Below are 22,562 nucleotides of genomic sequence, written 5' to 3' on the forward strand. Positions count from 1 at the left end.
CTCTAAGACAGGACATAATAGAATTAACCCAAGGATGCCAAAGGGGCACACTCATGACACAGGAAATACAAAGTCTTACACAGGAACAGTAAACCACTCCAAACAAGAGCCCCAAAGGGTATAAAAACCCACCCCCCTACATGTGCTCGCACTCTTTTCTTCCAGAGCCATCTTCCTGTCTGGCTCTCCTCTTCAATAAACTGCAAGCTTTTTTCTAAAGCAGTCTCCATGTTTGTTTATTCCCGGCTTGGACTGAGCCATGATGAAGACTTTTCCTTCAACAAGTCTTTCCGGATTAGTGTTTTCTCAACGTGGGCTATTATAAGATGGGTGGACTTCAACTCCCAGAATTCCCCAGCCAGCCATCATGTTCTAAATACAACAATCAATTAAGTCCCAGAGACACTCTGAAGAAACGGGGCTATCCGGTTGCTTCTTCTCTTTGTGACTGTAGTGATGTGCAGACAGCCACATGTAAGTAAGTATACCTGCCCTTTGTTTCCTGATCACTTGAGGACCTCCTGGAAGTGTGATGGAACACAATATTTCTAGTTTCTGGGCAAGATTTCCCCAAAAGTGCTTTTTCAAGAGGCAACTGGACTTTCTGGTTTTTCTTTGAAGACATTTTCGCTTTTCATCCAAGAAGCGAAAGGTCTTCAGGGAAAAACAACGAAAGTCCAGTCAGAACTGAAGAAGCTTCTTGGATGAGAAGCGAAAGGTCTTCAGGGAAAAACAACGAAAGTCCAGTCAGAACTGAAGAAGCTTCTTGAGTGAGAAGCGAAACGTCTTCAGGGAAAAACAACGAAAGTCCAGTCAGAACTGAAGAAGCTTCTTGAGTGAGAAGCGAAACGTCTTCAGGGAAAAACAATGAAAGTCCAGTCAGAACTGAAGAAGCTTCTTGAGTGAGAAGTGAAACGTCTTCAGGGAAAAACAACAAAAAGCACATTTGGGACATCCATAACCTGGATGACTGAGAATCTCCATAGACACTGGGCAAGATCTGATTTGTATTTTAATCTTGTATTTTATATTTTAAACATATAGCGTGCCTTATTTTCATTGTGGTGCCTCTGATACGAATAAACAAACAAACAGGTGAATCATGCAGTTGTTCAATGAATCCAGCTTTCCTCCTTGACTTTGCTTGTCAAAAGCTGGATGGGAAGGTCACAACGACCCCGGGACACTGCAACTGTCATAAATACATGCCAGTTGCCAGCACTCAAATTTTGATCCTGTGACCCTGGGGATGCTGCAACAGTGAAAACGAGTCATAAGTCACTTTTTCTAACTTCAGACTAAACAAAGGACTTAAATTGATCACAGCAAATTAAGCGTCCAACTTAAGCGATTTAAATGTGACTAAAGCTGGTCAGTCCGGCAAAATCTGGCATTTCATTTGCGTGACTTTATCCAGGCATTGTAATTGAAAGAAGCATGGAAATGGGCGTGCCTGGTTTGTTTGCTTTATTTTAATGCCAATCTATCCTATTTAGAAAGGGCGAAGCTATGCTAATTGGACATTGTTCTTAACTTAATTGCCTTAATGATTTTATCTCAGTTGAGAAGCAGCCAAATGAGACACTTATAAATACTTTAAGTTTTAGAGTTGATTTTTTTTTTAGTAACTGCTACTAAGGATGATTAGGTGTAGCCAGTTTAAAATCAAGGAGTTTAATATTGAAACAACATCTTCACTCTAGTCTCTTCTGTACGTGTTCAGACTACAGAACTCATCATCCCCAGCCAGCACAGTTAATGATCGTCCTGAGTTCCTAACCCTTGCTTTTGAACCCTCCTTTTTCTTTTCCAACATCCGTTTCATATGTAAGTAAAACCCACTTTGGAAAGAAAAATGGTTCACAAATTCCTTCGCACCACCCAGGACCAAACAGCTTATTTTTCTTAAAAAGAAATATTATAAATGCAAAACTAAAAATCAGGAGAAACCAGATATGCTCCAGAATCTCAGCCATCCTCATATAAACAAAAATAAGACCTAGCAATTTTTACAATTCATTATGCCTGGAATGCTCCTCCAAAAACACCTAAGTCCTAAGAGATGCTTTCAAAATGCTTTAAAAGTAACAAACAAAAAAGCTTATGTTTCCAGTACAGGCAGTCCTCGACTTATGACTGAAGAAGCTTCTTGGATGAGAAGCAAAAGGTCTTCAAGGAAAAACAACGAAAGTCCAGTCAGAAGTGAAGAAGCTTCTTGGATGAGAAGCCAAAGTTCTTCAAAGAAAAACAACGAAAGTCCAGTTACTTTTGGAAAAACCACCTTGGGGACAACCATGACCTGGATGACTGAGAATCTCCAAAAACATGGTTGTTAAGTGAATCGTTGCAGTCATTAAGCGAATCCCTACTGATTTTACTCACCAGAAACTGTCTGAGAAGGTCACAAATGGAAATCACGTGGTTGCCGAAATGTGAATTTTGATCACACACGATGGTGGGACTGCTGCAACAGTTATAAGTGTGAGGACCGGTTGTAAGTCATTTTTTTCAGGGCTGGTGTGACTTTGAACAGCCACTAAATGAACGTTTGTAAATCAAAGGCTGCTTCTCCCAGCACAGCTGAATCTTTTGCAGAATCTGCTGTCCTTCATGTCCCCATTTTGCAGTTAACCCAAATAACCAGCAAACAATTTTGTCTTCCTCTTGCAATCATTCTGTCGCCAAATGGCGGCAAACAGAGCCAGGATGTTAGGTGGTTTGACAAAAAGCATGCATTAAATCACGGTCTTTCTGATCCTATGAAGCCTTGGTGCAGCTTGGACCAACGGAGTGTTTCTGCAATGTCGCGTGGTTGAACGGAGAGGCGGACACTTGAGCTGGGTAGTATTTCTTTATTGAGTCAGAAATGAAGCTGGGGCAAAGGGGTTACCTGGCGTCTCTTTATACCTGCCCAGGTGAATCGCGACCAATAGATTTAAACCTGGGCTTCCCACCAGTGCAGGTGGCCAATGGATTTAAACCCTGGCTTCCCGCCAGAGCTGACCATGCCCTGGGGCTGTCAAAGACTTGCTCTATTTAGGCTTCGGTAATAATAATAATAATAATAATAATAATAATAATAATAATAATAATAATAATAATAATAATAATAATTTTATTTATATACTGCCCTTCTCCCGAAGGACTCAGGGCGGTTATAGCCTGGAGCTGTCCAGCCCCCTGCTGTGCTGACATTTCCGTGTATGCTAAAGGCATACACTACAGTTTCCATTTTCTGACTTCCTCCGTGGAGGCACATCCTGGCCACACAAACACAGGGCAGGAAACTGGGGTGCTTTCCCAACAGCCCAGCACACCTGTGGTTTGAAGAAAAGCGGAAGGTAACCGAGAGATTAGAAACACCCTGATTGGACTTAATAGCAGTCAAAAAATTAAAACATCCGCAAGAATCATCCCATAATTACTCCTAGGACCTAGACGCTCCCCACTTTCTTCGTCTACTTCTGAGCATCGTGGTTTAATTTATTAGGCGGCTTTTATGGCACAAGGGAGCTGTGGGGTGTTCGGGACTCTTGGGGTGCAAGCTAAGAGTCCCTTTGATTGAATCACCCCAAAATAGGGAGGTAACACTGCGACGTTTCCTTTGGTGTATCCTTAAACCAGATGGGTGGATACCTAGCTAGCCCAATTTGGGCAGATGTGGACTTCCTGTTACACCACTATTACACTTTTCAACAAAAGCCTAGAATCAGGGGTAGGCTTGGCCCCTTCATGACTCGTGGACTTCAACTCCCAGAATTCCTGAGCCAGCATGGGGGAAACTTTGGCCCCTTCATGACTCGTGGACTTCAACTCCCAGAATTCCTGAGCCAGCATGGGGGAAACTTTGGCCCCTTCATGACTCGTGGACTTCAACTCCCAGAAATCCTGAGCCAGCATGGCTCAGCAAGGAAACCTCTCTCTTTCCCCTCAGCATGGCTGGCTCAGGAATTCTGGGAGTTGAAGTCCACGAGTCATGAAAGAGCCAAGGTTGCCCACCCCTGGCCTAGAATGTGGCTATACGCATACAAATAATGAAACGTACATCTAAAATGGCCATGTAGAATGAAAGGTGAACAAAAATATACAAGTGGTCCTCGGCTTGTGATCACAACTGAGCCCAAAGTTTCTGTCGATAAACGAGATGGCTCTTAAGTGAATTTCGCCCCCTTTTACAACCTTTCTGCCCCCCGTTGTTAAGTGAAACCTTGCAGTTGTTAAGTTAGTAGCACCGTTGATAAGGGAATCTGGCTTCCCCCGTTGACTCGGATTGCCAGAAGGTCACAAAAGGGGATCACATGACACACACACACACACACACGGGACGCCGCAACCGTCATAAATACGAGTCAGTTGCCAAGCGGCTGAATTTCGATCACGTGACCATAGAGGGGATGCTGCAATGGCTTTGTGAATAAGGTTTGTAAGTCACTTTTTTCCGTGCCATTGGAACTTCAAACCGTCACTAAATGAACTGCTGTAAGTCGAGGATTGCCTGTATTGGCCAAGCTGAAATGGAGGAAATAACAAAAAGAAAGCTGAGAAACTGGCTGGATCTTGACAGTTCATCTTATCTAAACGGCTGAGCCAATTGAGACAGATCAAAACTGTACCGCAGCTGGCTCTGTTTGGAAGCACCGCTACAGGACCTACGGCCTGATTCGAGGTTCTGACCTCTGCCCCCACCCCCACCCCATGGTCACGTGACGGTCTTTTGAGCGCTCGGTATCCAGCTCGCCTTTACAGCTTCTGCAGCATCCGGCGGTTTACATGACTATGATTTACAAGGTTTTTGCAGTGAATCTATGTGCACATATGAAAACCATAAAATAAACAAGCGCCCGTGCCGTAACTCACGTGGAGAAGAAGGAAAGGTGTGTTTAATTTCCTTTCTCTTAGCATCCACCGCTATCCCTGGTCCGGCTTGATTTTCTGCTTCACAGGGCTAATAATTATTTTGATTGGAGAAGGTCCCACGTTTTGTGCCGCTCCGAGGGTTAGTCACGGCATTCCTCTGCCAGTCACAAAATCAAAGAAAGGAAGGGGAGGGGGGAGGGGGTGCAGGGAAGCCATGGGAGGGATTAAAAGAAAGGGATAATTGAGGGCTTCCACGGGCACCCTAAAGTCAACAGATGAGGGAGACGCAGGCAGAGCTTCACTGATGTGCAGCGAGGTTGCAGCAGCCAAGCCCACATGGACGCCGAGGGAGAAGAGCGTGATGCACTGGAAGCAAACAGAAAGGTAAAACAACTCGGCAGCATTTGAGCCGTGGTGGTGCAGTGGTTAGAAGAGGGCCAATGCATTGTATTTCAGCCATCCTGGAGACCCATGGAGGGGAGGTTACAAGGGGGTGCCCCTCACCCATCAGGTTTACGTAGTGTATGTTGCATATTGGAGGTGGCCACCCTTTGAGGGCTGCATGCCATGAAATCTCATTTTAATGTACGCTCCTTAGTGTACATTTAAAGTGATAATGAAATTATTCTATTCTGTTCTGTTCTGTTCTGTTCTACTCCATTCCATTATTCTATTCTGTTCTGTTCTGTTCTCTATTCTATTCTATTCTATTCTATTCTATTCTATTCTATTCTATTCTATTCTATTCTATTCTATTCTTCAATCCATTCTATTCTATTCTTCAATCCATTCTATTCTATTCTATTCTATTCTATTCTATTCTATTTTATTCTTCAGTCTATTCTATTCTATTCTATTCTATTCTATTCTATTCTATTCTATTCTATTCTATTCTATTCTTCTTCAATCCATTCTATTCTGTTCTATTCTATTCTATTCCTCCATTCCATTATTCTATTCTATTATTCTATTCTATTCTATTCTATTCTATTCTATTCTATTCTATTCTATTCTATTCTATTCTATTCTATTCTATTCTATTCTATTCTATTCCATTCCATTCCATTCCATTCCATTCCATTCATCTGTTTCGAGCTTTCGTGGTCTTTCACAATGCAGAACCTTCCACGGCTCCCCACTGGGGTCTTAAATGCCCAGCACCTTTCAGCAGCCAATGTGAAATTGAAAAAAGGTGGGGTTGGGAAGCTTCCTTGTTTACAGCTGCAGCACCACCATCACACAGAGGATGGAAACTATGGATTCTATGGCCAAATAAAAATAAAAATGGGGTTGCTAGCTCCTTGGAAAGATGGAGCCCAAGTTATTGCTGGAAATTACTCCTCTGTGCCCCCAGCAGTACTTTTTCCGTGGCAGGGAGATTACCATAGTAGATGGCCACCCTCAAAGCTGACCCAAAACCAAAGCGTAGAGAAAACTCAAAGAAATAGTGCAAAATCAGAAGATGTGGAGAGACCTGACCCATAGAATCGCCAAGAATCGGACACAAATGAATGGATAAACTTCATCACCACCACCACCAGGAGGTGGCAGAAACCTAGCTTAGAAATATGGCCGATTGCAAATCCTCCACCATCCTCCTCTTTTGGAAGAAAGCCTCAGTTGAAGCTGGCTGAGTCTTCCTTGAATGGGTGCCCATTTTCTCGGGAAACAATGGATCGATCTGTACCAGAATCCCATAGTGATTCATAAAGGAAGCCCCACGGCGTTCAACAGGATCCAGATTTGGGATGTGACATGTTGGAGGAGGGGAAAGCCACGTGGGGTTTTGGCCCAGCCTGTGAGAAGCTACATTCCCCACAGAAGGTGGCATCAGAGTCAAGAGTGGGCAGAGAAAGGACAAAGGGCCATTTGATGTCAGGTCGTTCGAGAGGCATCCAGCTAAATAAATGTCATGAATTCCATTGGGTACTTTATCGCTTGCTGGGTTAAAAATGGCAATTCCCTGAGGAGAGTCTGGAAATTGACTGGTGGACTTCTGGTGTCTTCAGGGTTGGTCAGCCTTGTCCACCCGAAGATGGGAGGACTTCAGCTCCCAGAATGTCCCAGCCAGCCTGGCTGACTGGAGACACCTGGGAATTGAAGTCCACCCATTTTCAAGCTACCAAGGTTGAGAAACATTACTTTTTAAGATCAGGGTGTCAGAAGGCAAGGCTGAAGGTTAAAAGTGCGGGTTCAGACTTTTACAGCTGGTCCTCAAGTTACAACAATTCATTTAGTGACCATTCAAAGTTACGACAGCACTAACAAAAGTGACTTAGGACCGTTTTTCACACGACCGTTGTAGCATCCGCATGATCGCACGACCAATTCTCGGAGGCTTGGCAAACGGCTCATAATTACAACGGTCGCAGGGGGTCACGTGATCCTTTTTTGCAACCTCCTGACAAGAAAAGTCAATGGGGGAATGCCGGATTCACTTAACAACTGAACCCCGTTACTAACTTGACATCCGGCCCCTAGGATCAGCGAGAGTCTGACAGGACTGAATGGATAACGTCACCCTCAATCCTTGAATGATTAATGTCGGCACTCTTACCTCCGAGGTGTTTCTATACCTGGCTCAAATCTTTTGGGGACAACCTGGACCATCCAAAGCTGAATTTGAAGAAATGAACTTGAACGTGAAGGAATGGGGGGGGGAAAGGACACCCACATTCAAAATAATTCCAGGGTTTGGTTAGGTTTGCTTCCCGCAGTCTGGCCTGCGTGTGCTTCTCCTTTGTCGAGGTGGCGGTGAGAATGGCGAAAGCCGCCTGCACATCTTTGCACCCCTCCTTGTTCCCTTTCGCAATCTGGGCCCAAAAAACAGGTTGAGGGAGATTTAAGGAGCTGCTGCAATCTTCGTCCTGGAAAGTCCTCTGGAGGAGGAACGCATCCAGGGCATTCTGCAGGCAAGGAGAGGGATCTTGAGGACCGGTGCCTTGCCCAGACCTGTAAAATCCCTCCGGCTCATCCAATTTGGATACCCGTAGGATAGAGAGAAGATCTTTAGAGCTGAGGACTTGGGCTGTCTTCTCCAAGCAACTCATGTGATCTGGGGTGAGTGTCTCTCACGTTGAAGGCGATGATGGAGAAGTGGGTCAGACCTCAGGCAGGGCAAGGGGCTCGTGCTGACCGGATGAAAGGAGGAGATTGCTCAAAAGACAAGGTCTCCTCTCTCCCCCCAATTCTCCCCCTGGAAGGATATTGAAGTGGGGGTTGGTGTGTGGGGTGACCAAGCTCGCAATATTCTTCTTTCTTCCTCCTCACCTGTTAAAAAGGAGGCACAAACACACCACAGGACCCAAGAACTTTCTCCAACCTGGGGGTGTGCTGGACCTCAACTCCCATAATTCCCAGCCACAGGGCTTCTTGACCATCCTGGCACCAGCCCTACTGAGAACTTCTCTTCTATCTCTCTTGGATGTTAATTGATGAAACGGGGGGAAAAGTGCTGTATAATTTTTTTTTGTTAACAACATCCCTATCAGGTTGAATCAACGATTCGCCCAAGGCTGTTTCCTTCACATACGGGGGAGTCCTCGGCTTACAAAGAGTTTGTTTAGTGATTGTTCAGAGTTACAATGGCACTGAAGAAAGTGTGACCTTTTACAACCGTTATTTATTTTTTATTTTTTTTAATCCCATTTATATCCTGCCCTTCTCCGAAGACTCAGGGCGGCTTACAATTTAAAGCACAAATCAATGTGCTTAGCAATAGCCTTCATTCTATGTATATGCCTGCTTATTAGGGGCTTTCGCCGCCCCCCCAAGCGGCATTATTACAAAGTCAGCTTAATTGCCTCCAACAATCTTGGTCCTCATTTTACCTACCTGGGAAGGATGGAAGGCTGAGTCAACCTTGAGCCTGGTGGGACTCGAACCTGCACTAATTGCAGGCAGCTGGTGTTACTTAAGGAGGCATTTGCCCACTGCTCCACCAAGGCTGTTCACGCTTACAACCACTGCAGCATCCCTAGCATCGAAATTCAGACGCTTGGCAATTGACTCACGACGGACGCAGCGCCCCGGGGTCACGTTATCCCCTTTTGCAACTTTCTGACCAGCCAAATCAATGGAGAAGCCAGATTCAGTTTACAACCGTGTTACTAACTGAACAACTGCAGTGAGTCACCCTAACAACCGTGGCAAGAAAGGTTGCAAAATGGCTCAAAACTCACTTAACATCTTTCTCACTTAGCAACAGATAATAGTGGTCATAAGTCAAGGATTACCTGTACTAGCAGATGAAAAATGTAAAAGTAGGATCTCTCTAGAAGGGATATTTATGGTCTGTTTGTTCTGTTCTTGGAAAGCCAGGTTTAATCATACATAAAAACAAGCCGAAGATGGTCAATATTTAGCCATTATCTAAGAATGGGAATCTCAGGAAAATGGTCACAAACTTTCAAACTTTTGAAAGGAAACTGTCCACTAGAATTTTATTTTTTTTTGTCCTCCAAAAAACATCCGAGCTTGTGTGGACGTGAAAGATCATCTTAAGAAATACTAATATTAAAAAAGATATGGGTGTCATTCCTTTGCTATTACTATCACACGTAAGGAATTTTGAAATATTGGAAAGAATAAGCTGATACAAAGTTGATTCACACATTTTGCTAGAATGTGAAACTCTTAGATTTGGCTTGGAGGGTTATAGGACCAATAAAGGAGAATATTTGTAGCTCAGGGTTCAATTGAGGAGTCTTGGGGCCTTCAGAGCTTGGCTGTTTCCTTGCAGGCGTTTCGTGCCCCAAACTAGATGACAAACTAGAGTTTTATGCCCACAGCCCTTGTGAGAGAGAAACATCCTGAATTGTGCAAAGCCGCTTAGTTGTGGTTTATGCCATAAACTATGAGTAAGAGATCTGAAGGCTGAGTCAACAGGGTTTGTAGAATCAAAGAAGGAAGCCAAAATTGAAACGATCAAGATGTTAACCAAGCAACTACAAAGCCACATTGTTCTGGCTGAGAGAGAGAAAGACGCAAGGTAGGGAATCAAAAATAGCCAAGGGATTGAACCAACTCCCTGCTTGGAAATATTTACATATTTGGGGCTATTTATAGTGACATTCGTTCCCTCCTTTAGAACAGGTGAAGAGGCTCTGAAAAACAAATTCTGCTCATCCCCTAATCCGTTTGCAAAAATAGCCATTCAGCAAGTGACATTTCCACAGGTTAAACATGGAAGGATGGAGTAGCTTCACCTGTTGGACCTCTGCTTCTTCTGCAGCTCCCATGGGTGTCTGGGGGTGGTGGGGTGGTTAAAGAAAGAAAATCCAGATGCAGCAGCCACGATCGTGCTGTGATCAAAGCTTTGGCAGTGGCTGGCAACCCCTGGCGAAGGTTCCAACGCTCTGTGGGGCCAGTCTGAAAAACAGAGATCCCTGGCAGTCAAGCGTTCAAAGATACCCATGTTGCCATGCTTTTGCAGGTAGTCCTCAACTTACAACAATTCATTTAGCGACCGTTCATAGTTACAACAGCGCTGGAAAAAGCAAGTTATGGCGGTTGTTCACAGCTGCGACCCTTGCAGCATCCGCATGCGTCACGTGATCAAAAATTCAGACGCTTGGCAACAGGTTCGGATTTATGACGGTCGCAGCGTCCCGGAGGTCACGTGACCCCCTTGCGCGACCTTCTGACAAGCAAAGTCATTGGGGGAGCCAGATTCACTTAACAATGGGGTTCCCAACAACTGCAGTGATTCACTTAAGGACTTTGGCAAGAAAGGTCATGAAGTGGGGCAGAACCCAGTTAACCGACGTTTCCCTTCGCCATGTCAGTTTTGGGCTCGCAGCTGAAAGGACCACCCGTAATGTACGGTTGGTTTGTAAATCCAGCTGCTTTAGAGGCTGGCGGAGGAAGAGGTAATACAGGAAAGGCCTCTTTTAATCAATACCTGGAAGATTTGATCGCGGTTTGGCTGGGATCGCACTTCTCCAACGCCACCTCTGCAGGCTTAGTCACTGCGCTTGGTTTGAGGTCATCCCTTGAAGATTTTATTTACCTGACACTTGAGACTGGCAATTACATCTTCGCCGCCCACTGACAGCACAAGGAGCTGCTGAGGCCTGCCTGATGCTCTCATTTTACAACAGATGCTCCCCCTCCTCCGAGTAGCAGTAGCAGGTGAGCAAAAGTAGAGAGCTTCTGGATCAGACTGACAGGGCTTCAACCTAACCCCAAGGGTAGCCACCAACGTAGCACTTCTTGGTTTAATCTCTAACTAATTGGGAGGAATGTTCTACAGCAGGGGTCTTCAAACTCAGCTCTTTTATGACTCATGGACTTCAACTCCCAGAATTCCTCAGCCAGGCACGCTGGCTGAGGAATTCTGGGAGTTGAAGTCCATGAGTCATAAAAGGGCCGAGTTTGAAGACCCCTGTTCTACAGCAATGTTTCTCAACCTGGGCCAATTTAAGCTGGGTGGACTTCAGCTCCCAGAATTCCCCAGCCAGCATGCTTCTCTTTCCACCACCCCCCACCCCCACCACCCCACCCCGAGAGGCACTGCAGAAGCATTTGGAGCAAAAGTTAAGCTCAAGAAAGCAAGTAAACTAAGAGAGATGTATTTCTTGGAAGAAAAGGGAAATATTTAACACTGGTGCTCTGCACACGTTCAGTGAAAGACCCCTGACATTCATGGGTGGCCTATTGCCAACGCTGCATTTGCAAATTGGGTGACCCACCCCCTGGGATTTGTAAAGTAGAGTTCAAGGATTAATACTCTTAATCTGTTTGCATAATAGCCTTAATCTAGATCAGTGTTTCTCAACCTTAGGAACTTTAAGATGTGTGGACTTGACCTCGCATAATTAACCAGCCATGTTCTTTCAGATGGGTGAACTTCAGCTCCCAGAATCCCCCGGGCCAGAAAGGATAAAGATTTGTGGACTTCCAACTTTCAGAATTACCCAGCTACACATAGAAGTCTTAAAACAAACCATGGTTAAGAAAAACTCTTTTACAATTTCAAAATTGCTCTCATTTCAGCCCCTGAAGTACAGTGGAATTCTTTTTCCATCTAAAATATATTCATAGATTGTTCACTGTTTGGTCATTTATTCAAATGTGGGTGGACAGACAGAAACAGAGAGAGGATAATTATATTTTCACAAAGATGGATTTAAACATCAGTGAATGAATGACTGGGACTTAAATGAGCCTGAAACATCTCAGGAATGGCTGCTGCTATTCTACACCAATGCCCAGCCCGCTGATAATAATCTTCATCTTAAAGAGAGATTATTTGCAGAAGAATTTGAGTCACGGGGAGATAATTAGCTCCTTTGGGCATAGAGTTAACAAGCACAGGTAAAGAGATCATAACACTGAGCACATCCCACTTAGCAAACACCTTGTTCAGAAATGAGAATTCTGGCCCCAGCCGAGGAGACCTGGCATAAGCAAACTTTTTCTTTCACTGTAAGAGAATGCCGCTAAAGAACAGAAAAGGGGAGACAAAATCAAATTTGTTTTTTGCCGAAACATCATCAGAATTAACCCCATTTCCCGCAGTTCAATATCCAGGCCACACACTCTGCATACAATCCCTTCTAAAGTCTTTCTCACTACAGTGGCTGAAATATTTCGTCCTCCCAATTAGCATCCTTGGTATGCCAAACCTGGTTTAAAACTAGTTTCTGATACGGTCAGTGGAATCTGGAGCTTCAAGAAACAAAATTATACAGAGCTCTCTCTCTCTCTTTCTTCCTCTCTCTTTCTCTCTCTCTTCCTCTCTCTCTCTCTCTTCCTCTCTTTCTCTCTCTCTCTCTCTTCCTCTCTCTTTCTCTCTCTCTTCCTCTCTCTCTCTCTCTTCCTCTCTCTCTCTCTCTCTCTCTCTTCCTCTCTCTTTCTCTCTCTCTCTCTTCCTCTCTTCCTCTCTCTCTCTCTCTTTCTCTCTCTCTCTCTTCCTCTCTCTTCCTCTCTCTTCCTCTCTCTCTCTCTCTTCCTCTCTCTCTCTCTCTCTCTCTCTTCCTCTCTCTTTCTCTCTCTCTCTCTTCCTCTCTTCCTCTCTCTCTCTCTCTTTCTCTCTCTCTCTCTTCCTCTCTCTTCCTCTCTCTTCCTCTCTCTCTCTCTCTTCCTCTCTTCCTCTCTCTTTCTCTCTCTCTCTCTCTCTCTCTTCCTCTCTTCCTCTCTCTTTCTCTCTCTCTCTCTCTCTCTCTCTTCCTCTCTTCCTCTCTCTTCCTCTCTCTGTCTCTCTTCCTCTCTTTCTCTCTCTCTCTCTCTCTCTTCCTCTCTCTCTCTCTCTGTTTTTTTTTCACTCAGTGGACTCGTTTTTTCTAACCTAAAACCTGGAAACAAGAGAAAGGCAGAGAGAGGAAAAACCCTGCTGCAATGCATGTATTCCAGATGTGGCTTGATATCTATGTTTTGTTCATCCACCATTCTCATTAGAAGCTTACCTGTCCCAGGTAACCAGGTCGAATCACCTGTCTGCTTTATCTCCTTCTTGCAGGCGCCAACTTGCCTGGGAAGTCCGGTTGATGGTCCACCAACTCCAGAGCTGATGAGTTACTATGATGAGGAAGTCGCCAGGCTGCACCATGCGGGGGAGTGCCACGAAACGGGGTGCATGTGCTCGAGCCGGGAGACTGGCTTTAGCCACGCCGAATGCCACAATGAAGGTAAGCTCGGCACCTAATTCACAGCCATTGGATGTGGGCAAATGGAAGGCAGGAAGGATTTAAGCCCACTTCTTCCAACAATCAAATTTCGTACAGCTAGTCCACGACTTACAATAGTTCGTTTAGCAACCATTCAAAGGTACAATGGCATGGCAAAAAGTGAATTACAAACAGTCCTCACACTTACAACCATCACAGCATGTTCATGGTGACCCCAATCAAAATTTGGGCATTGGGCAACTGGCATATATATCCAACGGTTGCAGTCTCTTGACATCACGTGTTTGCCATGTGTGACCTTCCCAGCCAGCTTCCAACAGACACTGTCAATGGGGGGGGGGGAAGCTGATTCAATTAAAGACCGTGAACAACTGCAGTGACTTGTTAACAACTGTGGCAAAAAAGGTCATAAAAATCAGGTGTGCCTCACATAACAACTGCCTTGCTTAGCAACAGAAATTCTGGTCCCAGTAATGGTCGTAAGTAACAAGGACTACCTGTACATTAAACCTGATTTAAGGGGCGGTTAAAAAAGCATGCCTAGGTCACAAATGGCCACCCTGTGACCTCTGGATGTTGCAACGTTGGTAAATACATCCAGTTCCCAAGCTTTTAATCACATGATTCTGGGGATGCTGCAATGGTTGTAAAGGTGAGGACTAGCTGTAAGTCAGTTTTTTCAGCGCCGTTGTAAGTTTTGAATGGTTGCTAAAAGGAGGGTGGTATATTGAGGCCTGCCTGACCGGTAGGTTTTTTTTTCATAAGCCATTTGAAACAGACTTGTGTTTGTTTGTTGCAAATGTTAGACCTGTTACCTAAACGTTTCTTAAGAATGCTTTGAATCTTAAGGGGAGGTTAGATAACAGTTCTAACATCTGCAACAATTCCTGTATGTGGGGAGGTAATTAACGTCTGCTTTTAAAATCGGACTGCATACACAGTAGTTATTTTCTTTATTAGCATAATATATGTTAAATGCTTTCTCTTCCGTTCTTCATTATGCCTTCCCTTGCCGGTTTTGCAAGCAACTAGTTTAGTGACTCTTAAATTGCTATGTTTTGTTCCCTGACATACGGTAGTTCTTTCAGAAAGAATGAACTTGGGGCCAAATAATCAGCTCCACATTATTGCCTCCCTAGTTGTTAAATAACACTTTGCAGATTTTTACATCGCTTTCAGTTATTTCAATATGAGATGGTATAGGTTCTCCTACTTGAGCAGGGGGCTGGACTAGAAGATCTCCAAGGTCCCTTCCAGCTCTATTCTGTTCTGTTCTGTTCTGTTCCGTTCCATTCCATTCCATTCCATTCTATTCTTCATTCTTCTATTCTATTCTATTCCATTCCACTCCATTCCATTATCTATTATTCTATTCTATTCTATTCTATTCTATTCTATTCTATTCTATTCTATTCTATTCTATTCTATTCTATTCTATTCTATTCTATTCTATTCTATTCTAATTTTATTCTATTCTATTCTATTCTATTCTATTCTATTCTATTCTATTCTATTCTATTCTATTCTATTCTATTCTGTTCTGTTCTGTTCTGTTCTGTTCTAATATCTAAGCCAGGCATGTGCAACCTATGGTCTGCGGCCCTGGACACCAAATGAGGCAGCTCCACCTGATACTAAAAAATATATTTTAAAAATAAAGTCTGTTACTTACATACATTACCTATATTTGACTTTTGTGTGTGGCCCAAGACAATTCCTCTTCCCTCAGTGCAACCCAAACAAACCAAAAGGTCGGAGAACCATGATCTAAACTCTAGATTATAATCGTTTTGACTTCCTCAACAATTCCCTGAAACATTTTTGGAGTCGGTTTCTTTAAGATCACAGGAATTTAATTTTCTTGGGAGGGGGGGAAAAAGCGATCCCAGGGAGAATATTTTTAAAAAGCAAAGCTAATGGTATGCCTTGCATTTGTTTTTTTAAATCTCCTGTGGCATTTTTGGTGGTGGCCTGGTGGCTCAGCAGTTAAGACGATTTTTTTTATTACATTTATATCCCGCCCTTCTCCGAAGACTCAGGGCGGCTTACAAGCTTTAGCAGTAGCCTTCATTCTATGTATATGCCTGCTTATTAGGGCTTTCACACACACACCCCAAGCGGCATTATTACAAAGTCAGCTTAATTGCCCCCAACAATCTGGGTCCTCATTTTACCTACCTCGGAAGGATGGAAGGCTGAGTCAACCTTGAGCCTGGTGGGACGCGAACCTGCACTAATTGCAGGCAGCTGGTGTTACTTAAGGAGGCATTAGCCCACTGCTCCACCAAGGCTCTTATTTGAGGCCCAAGGTTTGAGACCCGAGCACCATGCGATGGGGCGAGCTTCTGTTTCTCGCTCCAGCTCCTACCAACCTAGCAGTTTGAAAGCATGCAAATGCAAGCAGATAAATAAGTACCCTTTCATTGGGAAGTAACCGCGTTCTGTGACGTCACGCTGGTCACATGATTGTGGAAATTTTCTTCGGACAACTCTGGCTCAATGGCCTTGAAATGGAGATGAGCACCGCCCCCTATAGTTGGCATCAACTAGCAAAGTAAAATCCGCAGTGGTACCTGTTTATTTACTCACATTTGCATGCTTTCAAACTGCTAGGTTGGCAGGAGCTGAAGCTAGAACGGGAGCTTACCCCGTTGCATGACGCTCGGGTCTCAAACCTCTGCTATATTAACTGCTGAGCCACCAGGCCACGGCAAAATATTGCTATAGAACAGGGGTCTTCAAACTTGGCCCTTTTATGACTTGTGGACTTCAACTCCCAGAATTCCTCAGCCAGCGTGCCTGGCTGAGGAATTCTGGGAGTTGAAGTCCACAAGTCATAAAAGGGCCAAGTTTGAAGACCCCTGCTATAGAAGGTTTAGAAAGCCAAAATGCAAGCCATGCCATTAGCTTTGCTTTTATGGCATTTAAAAAAAACCATTTATTTTCAGTAGGAAGAAAGGGAATTTAAAGTCACGAACTTCTTAAGAGTTGATGTCATCACAAATTTGGTTCATTAGTTCGGAATCTAATGAAATGAAACTGCTGGCACCAGAGGAGGAATTCCTAGAGTTCACTTAACGACTGCCACATAAAAGGTTGTAAAATCAAGTGGGATCAGGTGGTAACCGACTTTACGACCGCCATTACAGCTCACAACTTTATTTGCAAAGGAACGGTGTGTGAATCTCGTCCTGAATTAACCCTGTGTCAATCTCAGTTTAATGAGACACACTTTTGAATTGGGCTGAGTCAAGTCTTTAACAACTTAGGGACTTTCCCTTCCTTTTAGGTTTCCGTTGTTGGATGATTTCAAAATATAAACCAAAGTTCATAGCTGTCCTACTGCCATTGCTATAATCCCTGGATAGGTTATCAATTTCAGCGGGACGAGGTGATCCTCATTTGAGATAAAATTTCAACTCCAGTATAGGTTTCTGAAACACACCCGTTTCTACACAAACGTTCCTTGTGAATGGAAAACTAGCTGCTAAGGAAGTGGTGCTCTTCACAAAGCTACATTTCCGCAGGCGAGGAGGGAAAACATGGCAGGGTTAAATCCACTGTTCAAGGCAGATGGGTAGATGGTTCAAACATTGCTCTCCCAGGTATAGGAATATCTCCTAGGCCAGGGGTAGGCCACCTCGGCTCTTTTATGACTCATGGACTTCAACTCCCAGAATTCCTGAGTCAGGAATTCTGGGAGTTGAAGTCCATGAGTCATAAAAGAGCCGAGGTGGCCTACCCCTGGCCCTAGGGTATAAATTGAGAAGATTTCATTACCAACATAGAAGACATTCAGAATGTAAGCAGAAGCTAAAAAAAATATGTATTGAGCTGAATCACGATCCAATTCATCTACAAACAGTACTGCTGTTTATAAGTACACAACGTAAAGTGGGCAGAGGTTGGCTCATCACAGCTGCCATCTTGACTTTTTTGACCATACAGCAAGGCTAGGCCCCTTTCGACCTCAAAACTATGTTTTCTCCAACGCAGAAACCCCCTTCAAGGAGACTGATAAAAGTTGCTTTTCCATCCAGAAAATGCACCAGAAATAAACCTGGCATCTTAAAGCCTAAAATAGGATGATTAACACTCAGCTCCTTCCAGAAAGGAGAAAAGCACCTGAGGGGGGGAAAAAACAAACAATGAAGAAATCTCAGCTCTGCTCTGAGGCATTTGCAATAGGATGAGTTACACAAACTAATTATCCTAATTACTCTTTCTTTCTGACAGATCTTTGGGGAACAAAAGGCCTGTCAGAGATGGTTTTTCCATTGTGAGGCTTTAGGCTCGTAGTCTTTCTCTCAGCCTTGGCAACTTTAAGATGCGTGGACTTCAATTCCCAGAATTCCCCAGTTATGCATGATGGGAATAGAAATCCACACATCTTAAAGAATGCTAGCTGAGGAATTCTGGGAGTTGAAGTCCACGCCTCATAAATTTGCTGAGGTAATACTGCTTTAGGCAAGAGGGGATTAGAGATAAGGGACCAGGATTCCTGTTGCTAAGCAGGATGGTTGTTCAGGTGGTTGTTGAGGCATTTGCGCCTGATTTTACAAGCCTTCTTGCCACGATTGTTAAGCAAATCATTGCCGTTGTTAAGTGAATCGTGTGGTCGTTAAGTGAATCTGGCTTCCCCCATTGACTTTGTTTATGAGACGTCGGCTAGGAAAGCCACCAACGGTAATCCGATGACCCTCGGATGCTCCCGCCTTCATAAATTCATGCCAGTTGCCAAGGGCCTGGATTTTGATCACATGACCATGGGGATGTTATGACAGTCATAAGTGCAAGAACTTTTCTCGGTGCTGTCCTGAGTGACACTAATATGCGGTTATTTTCCATTCCCTTTTTTCCCCCCTTTTCCATTCCTCAGATCTGATGACCGAGGATGACATTTATTGCTGCTCTTTATCAAAGACGTTGTGCCATACCTCCACCCCAGTCACCGTGGGTTTTTACTCCCCATGCGGAACACGGATTCATTCTCTCCTGGACCAGATTGCAGGTCAGTCCCATCCTGAGGGAATCAGTGGAGAAGAATCTTAGTAGATCCCTCAGTAGAAGGGTCCTTCCTCTATCCATGGATCTCTGGGGAAAGAGGAAGTGACCTTACAGGAGTCAGCATGCCATCACACAATTATGGAGGGAAGGAGGAGGACTGTGGAGGAGGAGATGGAGGAGAGTGGAGGTGGTGGTGGAGGAGGAGGAGGGTGGAGGAGGACAACTGTGGAGGTGGAGGAGGGTGGAGGAGGACTGTGGAGGAGGAGATGGAGGAGAGTGGAGGTGGTGTTGGAGGAGGAGGAGGGTGGAGGAGGACAACTGTGGAGGTGGAGGAGGACTGTGGAGGAGGACTGTGGAGGAGGAGATGGAAAAGAGTGAAGGAGGAGGTGGTGGTGGAGGAGGAGGAGGGTGGAGGAGGACAACTGTGGAGGTGGAGGAGGTAGAGGAGGGTGGAGGAGGACGACTGTGGAGGAAATGGAGGAGGAGGTGGAGGACAACTGTAGAGGAGGATAACTGTGGAGGAGGAGATGGAGGAGGACGACTGTGGTGGTGGAGGAGGAGGAGGAGGAGGGTGGAGGAGGACAATTGTGGAGGAGGAGGAGGTAGAGGAGGAGGAGGAGGACTGTGGCATCTTTGGTGGTGTTTGAGCTTGTTGATTTTCTTGCCGATGTTTCATGACCCAGCTAGGAACATCATCAGATGATGTTCCCTAATTGTGTAATGAAATGTCTACTCTGTAGTTCAACCCTGAACTACAGAGTATTCTATAGATAGAAGAGCTTTGAGAACTTGGCAGATCTTCTGTTCACCCCTTCTGAACTGACTTTTGCAGGATGCATGCTCAAAGAATCCATCCGAAGGGAAGAGGAAGAATTCAGGAGGACTCACCAGAGGTCCCGAAGCCCCGAAGGAATAAACTACCTGACTCTCCTCTGGTACATCGTCTTCTACCAACCGGTCATCACCGAGGTACACCTCCGAAGAAAAACCATCGAGTTCCTCTTCATAAGATTCAGCGCCTGGGAATATGCAGGCAGTGACAAATTGTGGGCTGGTCTAGTCACCACCCTGTGTGACCATATCCGCCACCACTTCGGTCCTCTTCCCCTGAGTTTCTACCATGTGGTAGGAAGCCGTCCACAATATGCCTCAGGATTCACCCAAGAAGAATGGAGGCTTAAAAAGAAAACGTGCTGCACCGCAGGTGGACTGGTGGTGGTCTTGCTAGCTGGCGCAGGCCTGGCTACTACCGCCCTCCTTGTGCCAGGGATAAGGGATGGCACAGTCTTGAAGGTCCTTGGTAGCACCATTGCTGCCATTTCAGGCTCAGGGTTCGTCATAGCCATCAGTCCTGTCATCAAACACTTGATCATCAGCCAGAAGAAGAAGATCGAGAGCATGACCAGTGATGAGAAGTTCACAAGCCACCTGGGTTTCATGAGTGCAGTGAAGAGAGAGATTGAGGTCCTCACCAGCTTTATCTACTACATGGAGATCTTTGAGCGTCGGCGCTTGAGGATTGTCTTTGAGATCACATGTTTGGATATGTGCTACCCCGAACGTGTGGTTGGGGTGTTGAACGCCATCAACACGCTCCTTTCTGATAGGAATGCCCCCTTCATCTTCATCCTGGTGGTTGACCCCTGTGTCATCGTTTCTTGCTTGGAGCAGGCTAGCAGCATGAAGGGAATGGCGGACAATGGCTATCTCTACCTCAACCGCACAGTGACCCTTCCATTCTCCATCCCGGAAATTGGCATCAAATCCAAGATGCGATGTTTGCATGAGGCCTTCCAGACTCGGGAAGATCTGATGTACGGCATCATTACGAGGAACATGGAGTTGGGAGTGACAAAGTCCAAAGGGAGTGGTGAAGCATTGGTGAAGATGGAAGCAGAGGTTCAAGAAGACCAACAACAGATCGATGCACTGGCAGTGCAATACATCCATGAAGCTTTTCACTGCTTGCATAACGAACAAGATTGTCTCTACCACTACGTCCCAGATAGCATTATCCAGATGAGGAGGATTGTCAACACCATCCCCATTACAATCAGGTTGATGACTCAACAGCATCTGCTGAGGCACAATATCTGTGCCCGGGCAGTCGCCAGTTGGGTGGTGTTGGCCGACCAATGGCCCTGTCGCTTGAGCTGGATCCTCCAATGCATGGAAGACAAGCTGCAGTGCCAACCGCCCAATGGTTATGAGAAGGAATTGATGTGGGACGTCTTTGTGGAGACTTGTCCTGAGCTGTTCTCTAAGCACAAAGAACTCCAGAACATCATGGCCTTGGATGGCGACCCTGAACTTTTTGAGAGATTCTTGTCCGGTGATTTTCCCTTCACCGTACAAGAAGGGAAGAAATTATTGAAGTATACTGTCAACTTAGACCATTCCATAAGATATCACATGGGACAGCTACAGGCTCTGGCTACTCTGGAGAAGAACTACAGCAAAGATGGAGCAAAGTCAGAGAAGAAGGCTTAGGGATCATGGATTCCATGTGCACTTCCTGGAAAAGAAATTTAGCAGGGTTTCATTCGCTGGGAAGATGGGAGCAAGAAAGGCAGAAAACTGTATAGATGAGGAGTGGCAACTATGGCTCCTGTACTACCTGTGGACTTCAACTCCCAGAATTCCTCAGCCACTCGACTCAAGAATTCTGGGAGTTGAAGTCCATAGGTTGTAAACGTCTGTGGAGATTCATGGTTGTCCCTAAGGTGCTTTTCCAAAAGGCAGCTGGCCTTTCTTGTTTTATTCCTTTGAAAAGGTGTTGCTTCTCATCCAAGAAGCTTCTTCAGTTCTACATGAATAACTGAAGAAGCTTCTTGGATGAGAAAAAAATGTTTTCAACGAAAAAAACCATAAAAGTTGGAAAAGTTTTGGAAAAGCGCCTTTGGGTCGTAGGTTGTAAAGGGGCCATAGTTGCCCACCCCTGGTGTAGATAGTCCTTGACTCAAACACTGTTCGAAGTCACAACAGCATTGAAAAAGTGATTTACAACCCTGTCCTCCCATTTATGATGGTCGCAACATGGCCATGTGACCAGAATTCAGGCAGCTGGCAACTGGCACCTACTTATGATGGTTGCAGCATCCCAGGGTCATCTGATCGCTTTCGACAAGTCAATGGAGGAAGCTGGGTTTGCCTAATCTCTAAATGATTCACTTAACGACTGCAATGGTTCACTTAACAACCATGGCAGAAAATTTTCAAAATTGGGTTTGACTGACTTAACCGTGGCTGTAAGTTAAGAACTATTTGTACACATGACTGTCAGATTAAGTATTATACTTGTGAGCCGACAGGATTGTCCAAAGGTTACAAAATGTATTTTGATTATATTTTTGATATTTTATGGGTGAAAAATAATATGCATCACAATATTGCAAAAATACCAAACCTGCTGAACAATAATATCAATTCACAACTGATCAGATGTTGAGTTCCAGAACTGGGGAAAGCCTCAACTTAATGTAAACCTACCTCACAAGGTGGTTGTGCTGGGGAAAAATGGGGAGACATCTCCCTCCTTTGTCTTGAGCGTTGAGAGAACCCAGACTATCAATCAGCTACAAAATAAATAATAATTTACAAAGGCTGCAGAATTGTGAGGGTTTGTTTTTTTTTGAGAATCCTCAGTTTTTAAATTGGGAGGCGATCCTGTCTATGTATGTAATTAAGAAATATTACGACTACTTTTTATAGATGTAGAAGTCTTCGGATTGTAGAAGTTGGTGTAAGTTGTAAGTCATCAGCTTACAATCACTCACTTAGTGACCATTTGAAATGACAACTTCACACAAGTTTTCACACTTGCAACCACTGCAGCATTCCCATGGTATTGCGATCCAACTTCAGATGTTGGCAACTGACTCATATTTATGATGGTCGCAGTGTCCTGGGGTCACGTGGTCCCCTTTCGGGACCTTCTGACGAGCAGACAATGGACACTTAACAACCATGTGACTAACTTTACCATTGATTCACTTACCAACTGGGGCAAGAAAGGTCATAAAAGGGGGCAAAATCCATTTGTCTTGCTTACAATGGAAATTTCGGACT

General features: G+C 44.7%; 1 protein-coding gene across 1 annotated transcript; it reads left to right on the plus strand.

Moving 5' to 3' along the window:
• Nucleotides 1-10,911: 10,911 nt before the first annotated feature.
• Nucleotides 10,912-20,984, plus strand: NKPD1 (NTPase KAP family P-loop domain containing 1; the record flags this gene model as incomplete). Its single annotated transcript, XM_083370142.1, has 4 exons — nucleotides 10,912-10,989; nucleotides 13,319-13,487; nucleotides 18,367-18,498; nucleotides 19,327-20,984. Exons 2-4 carry the CDS (start codon nucleotides 13,370-13,372, stop codon nucleotides 20,982-20,984), a joined length of 1,908 nt encoding a protein of 635 aa, XP_083226268.1. The 5' UTR covers nucleotides 10,912-10,989; nucleotides 13,319-13,369.
• Between the last annotated feature and the right edge of the window lie 1,578 nt (nucleotides 20,985-22,562).

This window comes from Vipera ursinii (genome assembly GCF_947247035.1).
Source record: "Vipera ursinii genome assembly, chromosome: 9".
Classification (NCBI taxonomy): Eukaryota; Metazoa; Chordata; class Lepidosauria; order Squamata; family Viperidae; genus Vipera; species Vipera ursinii.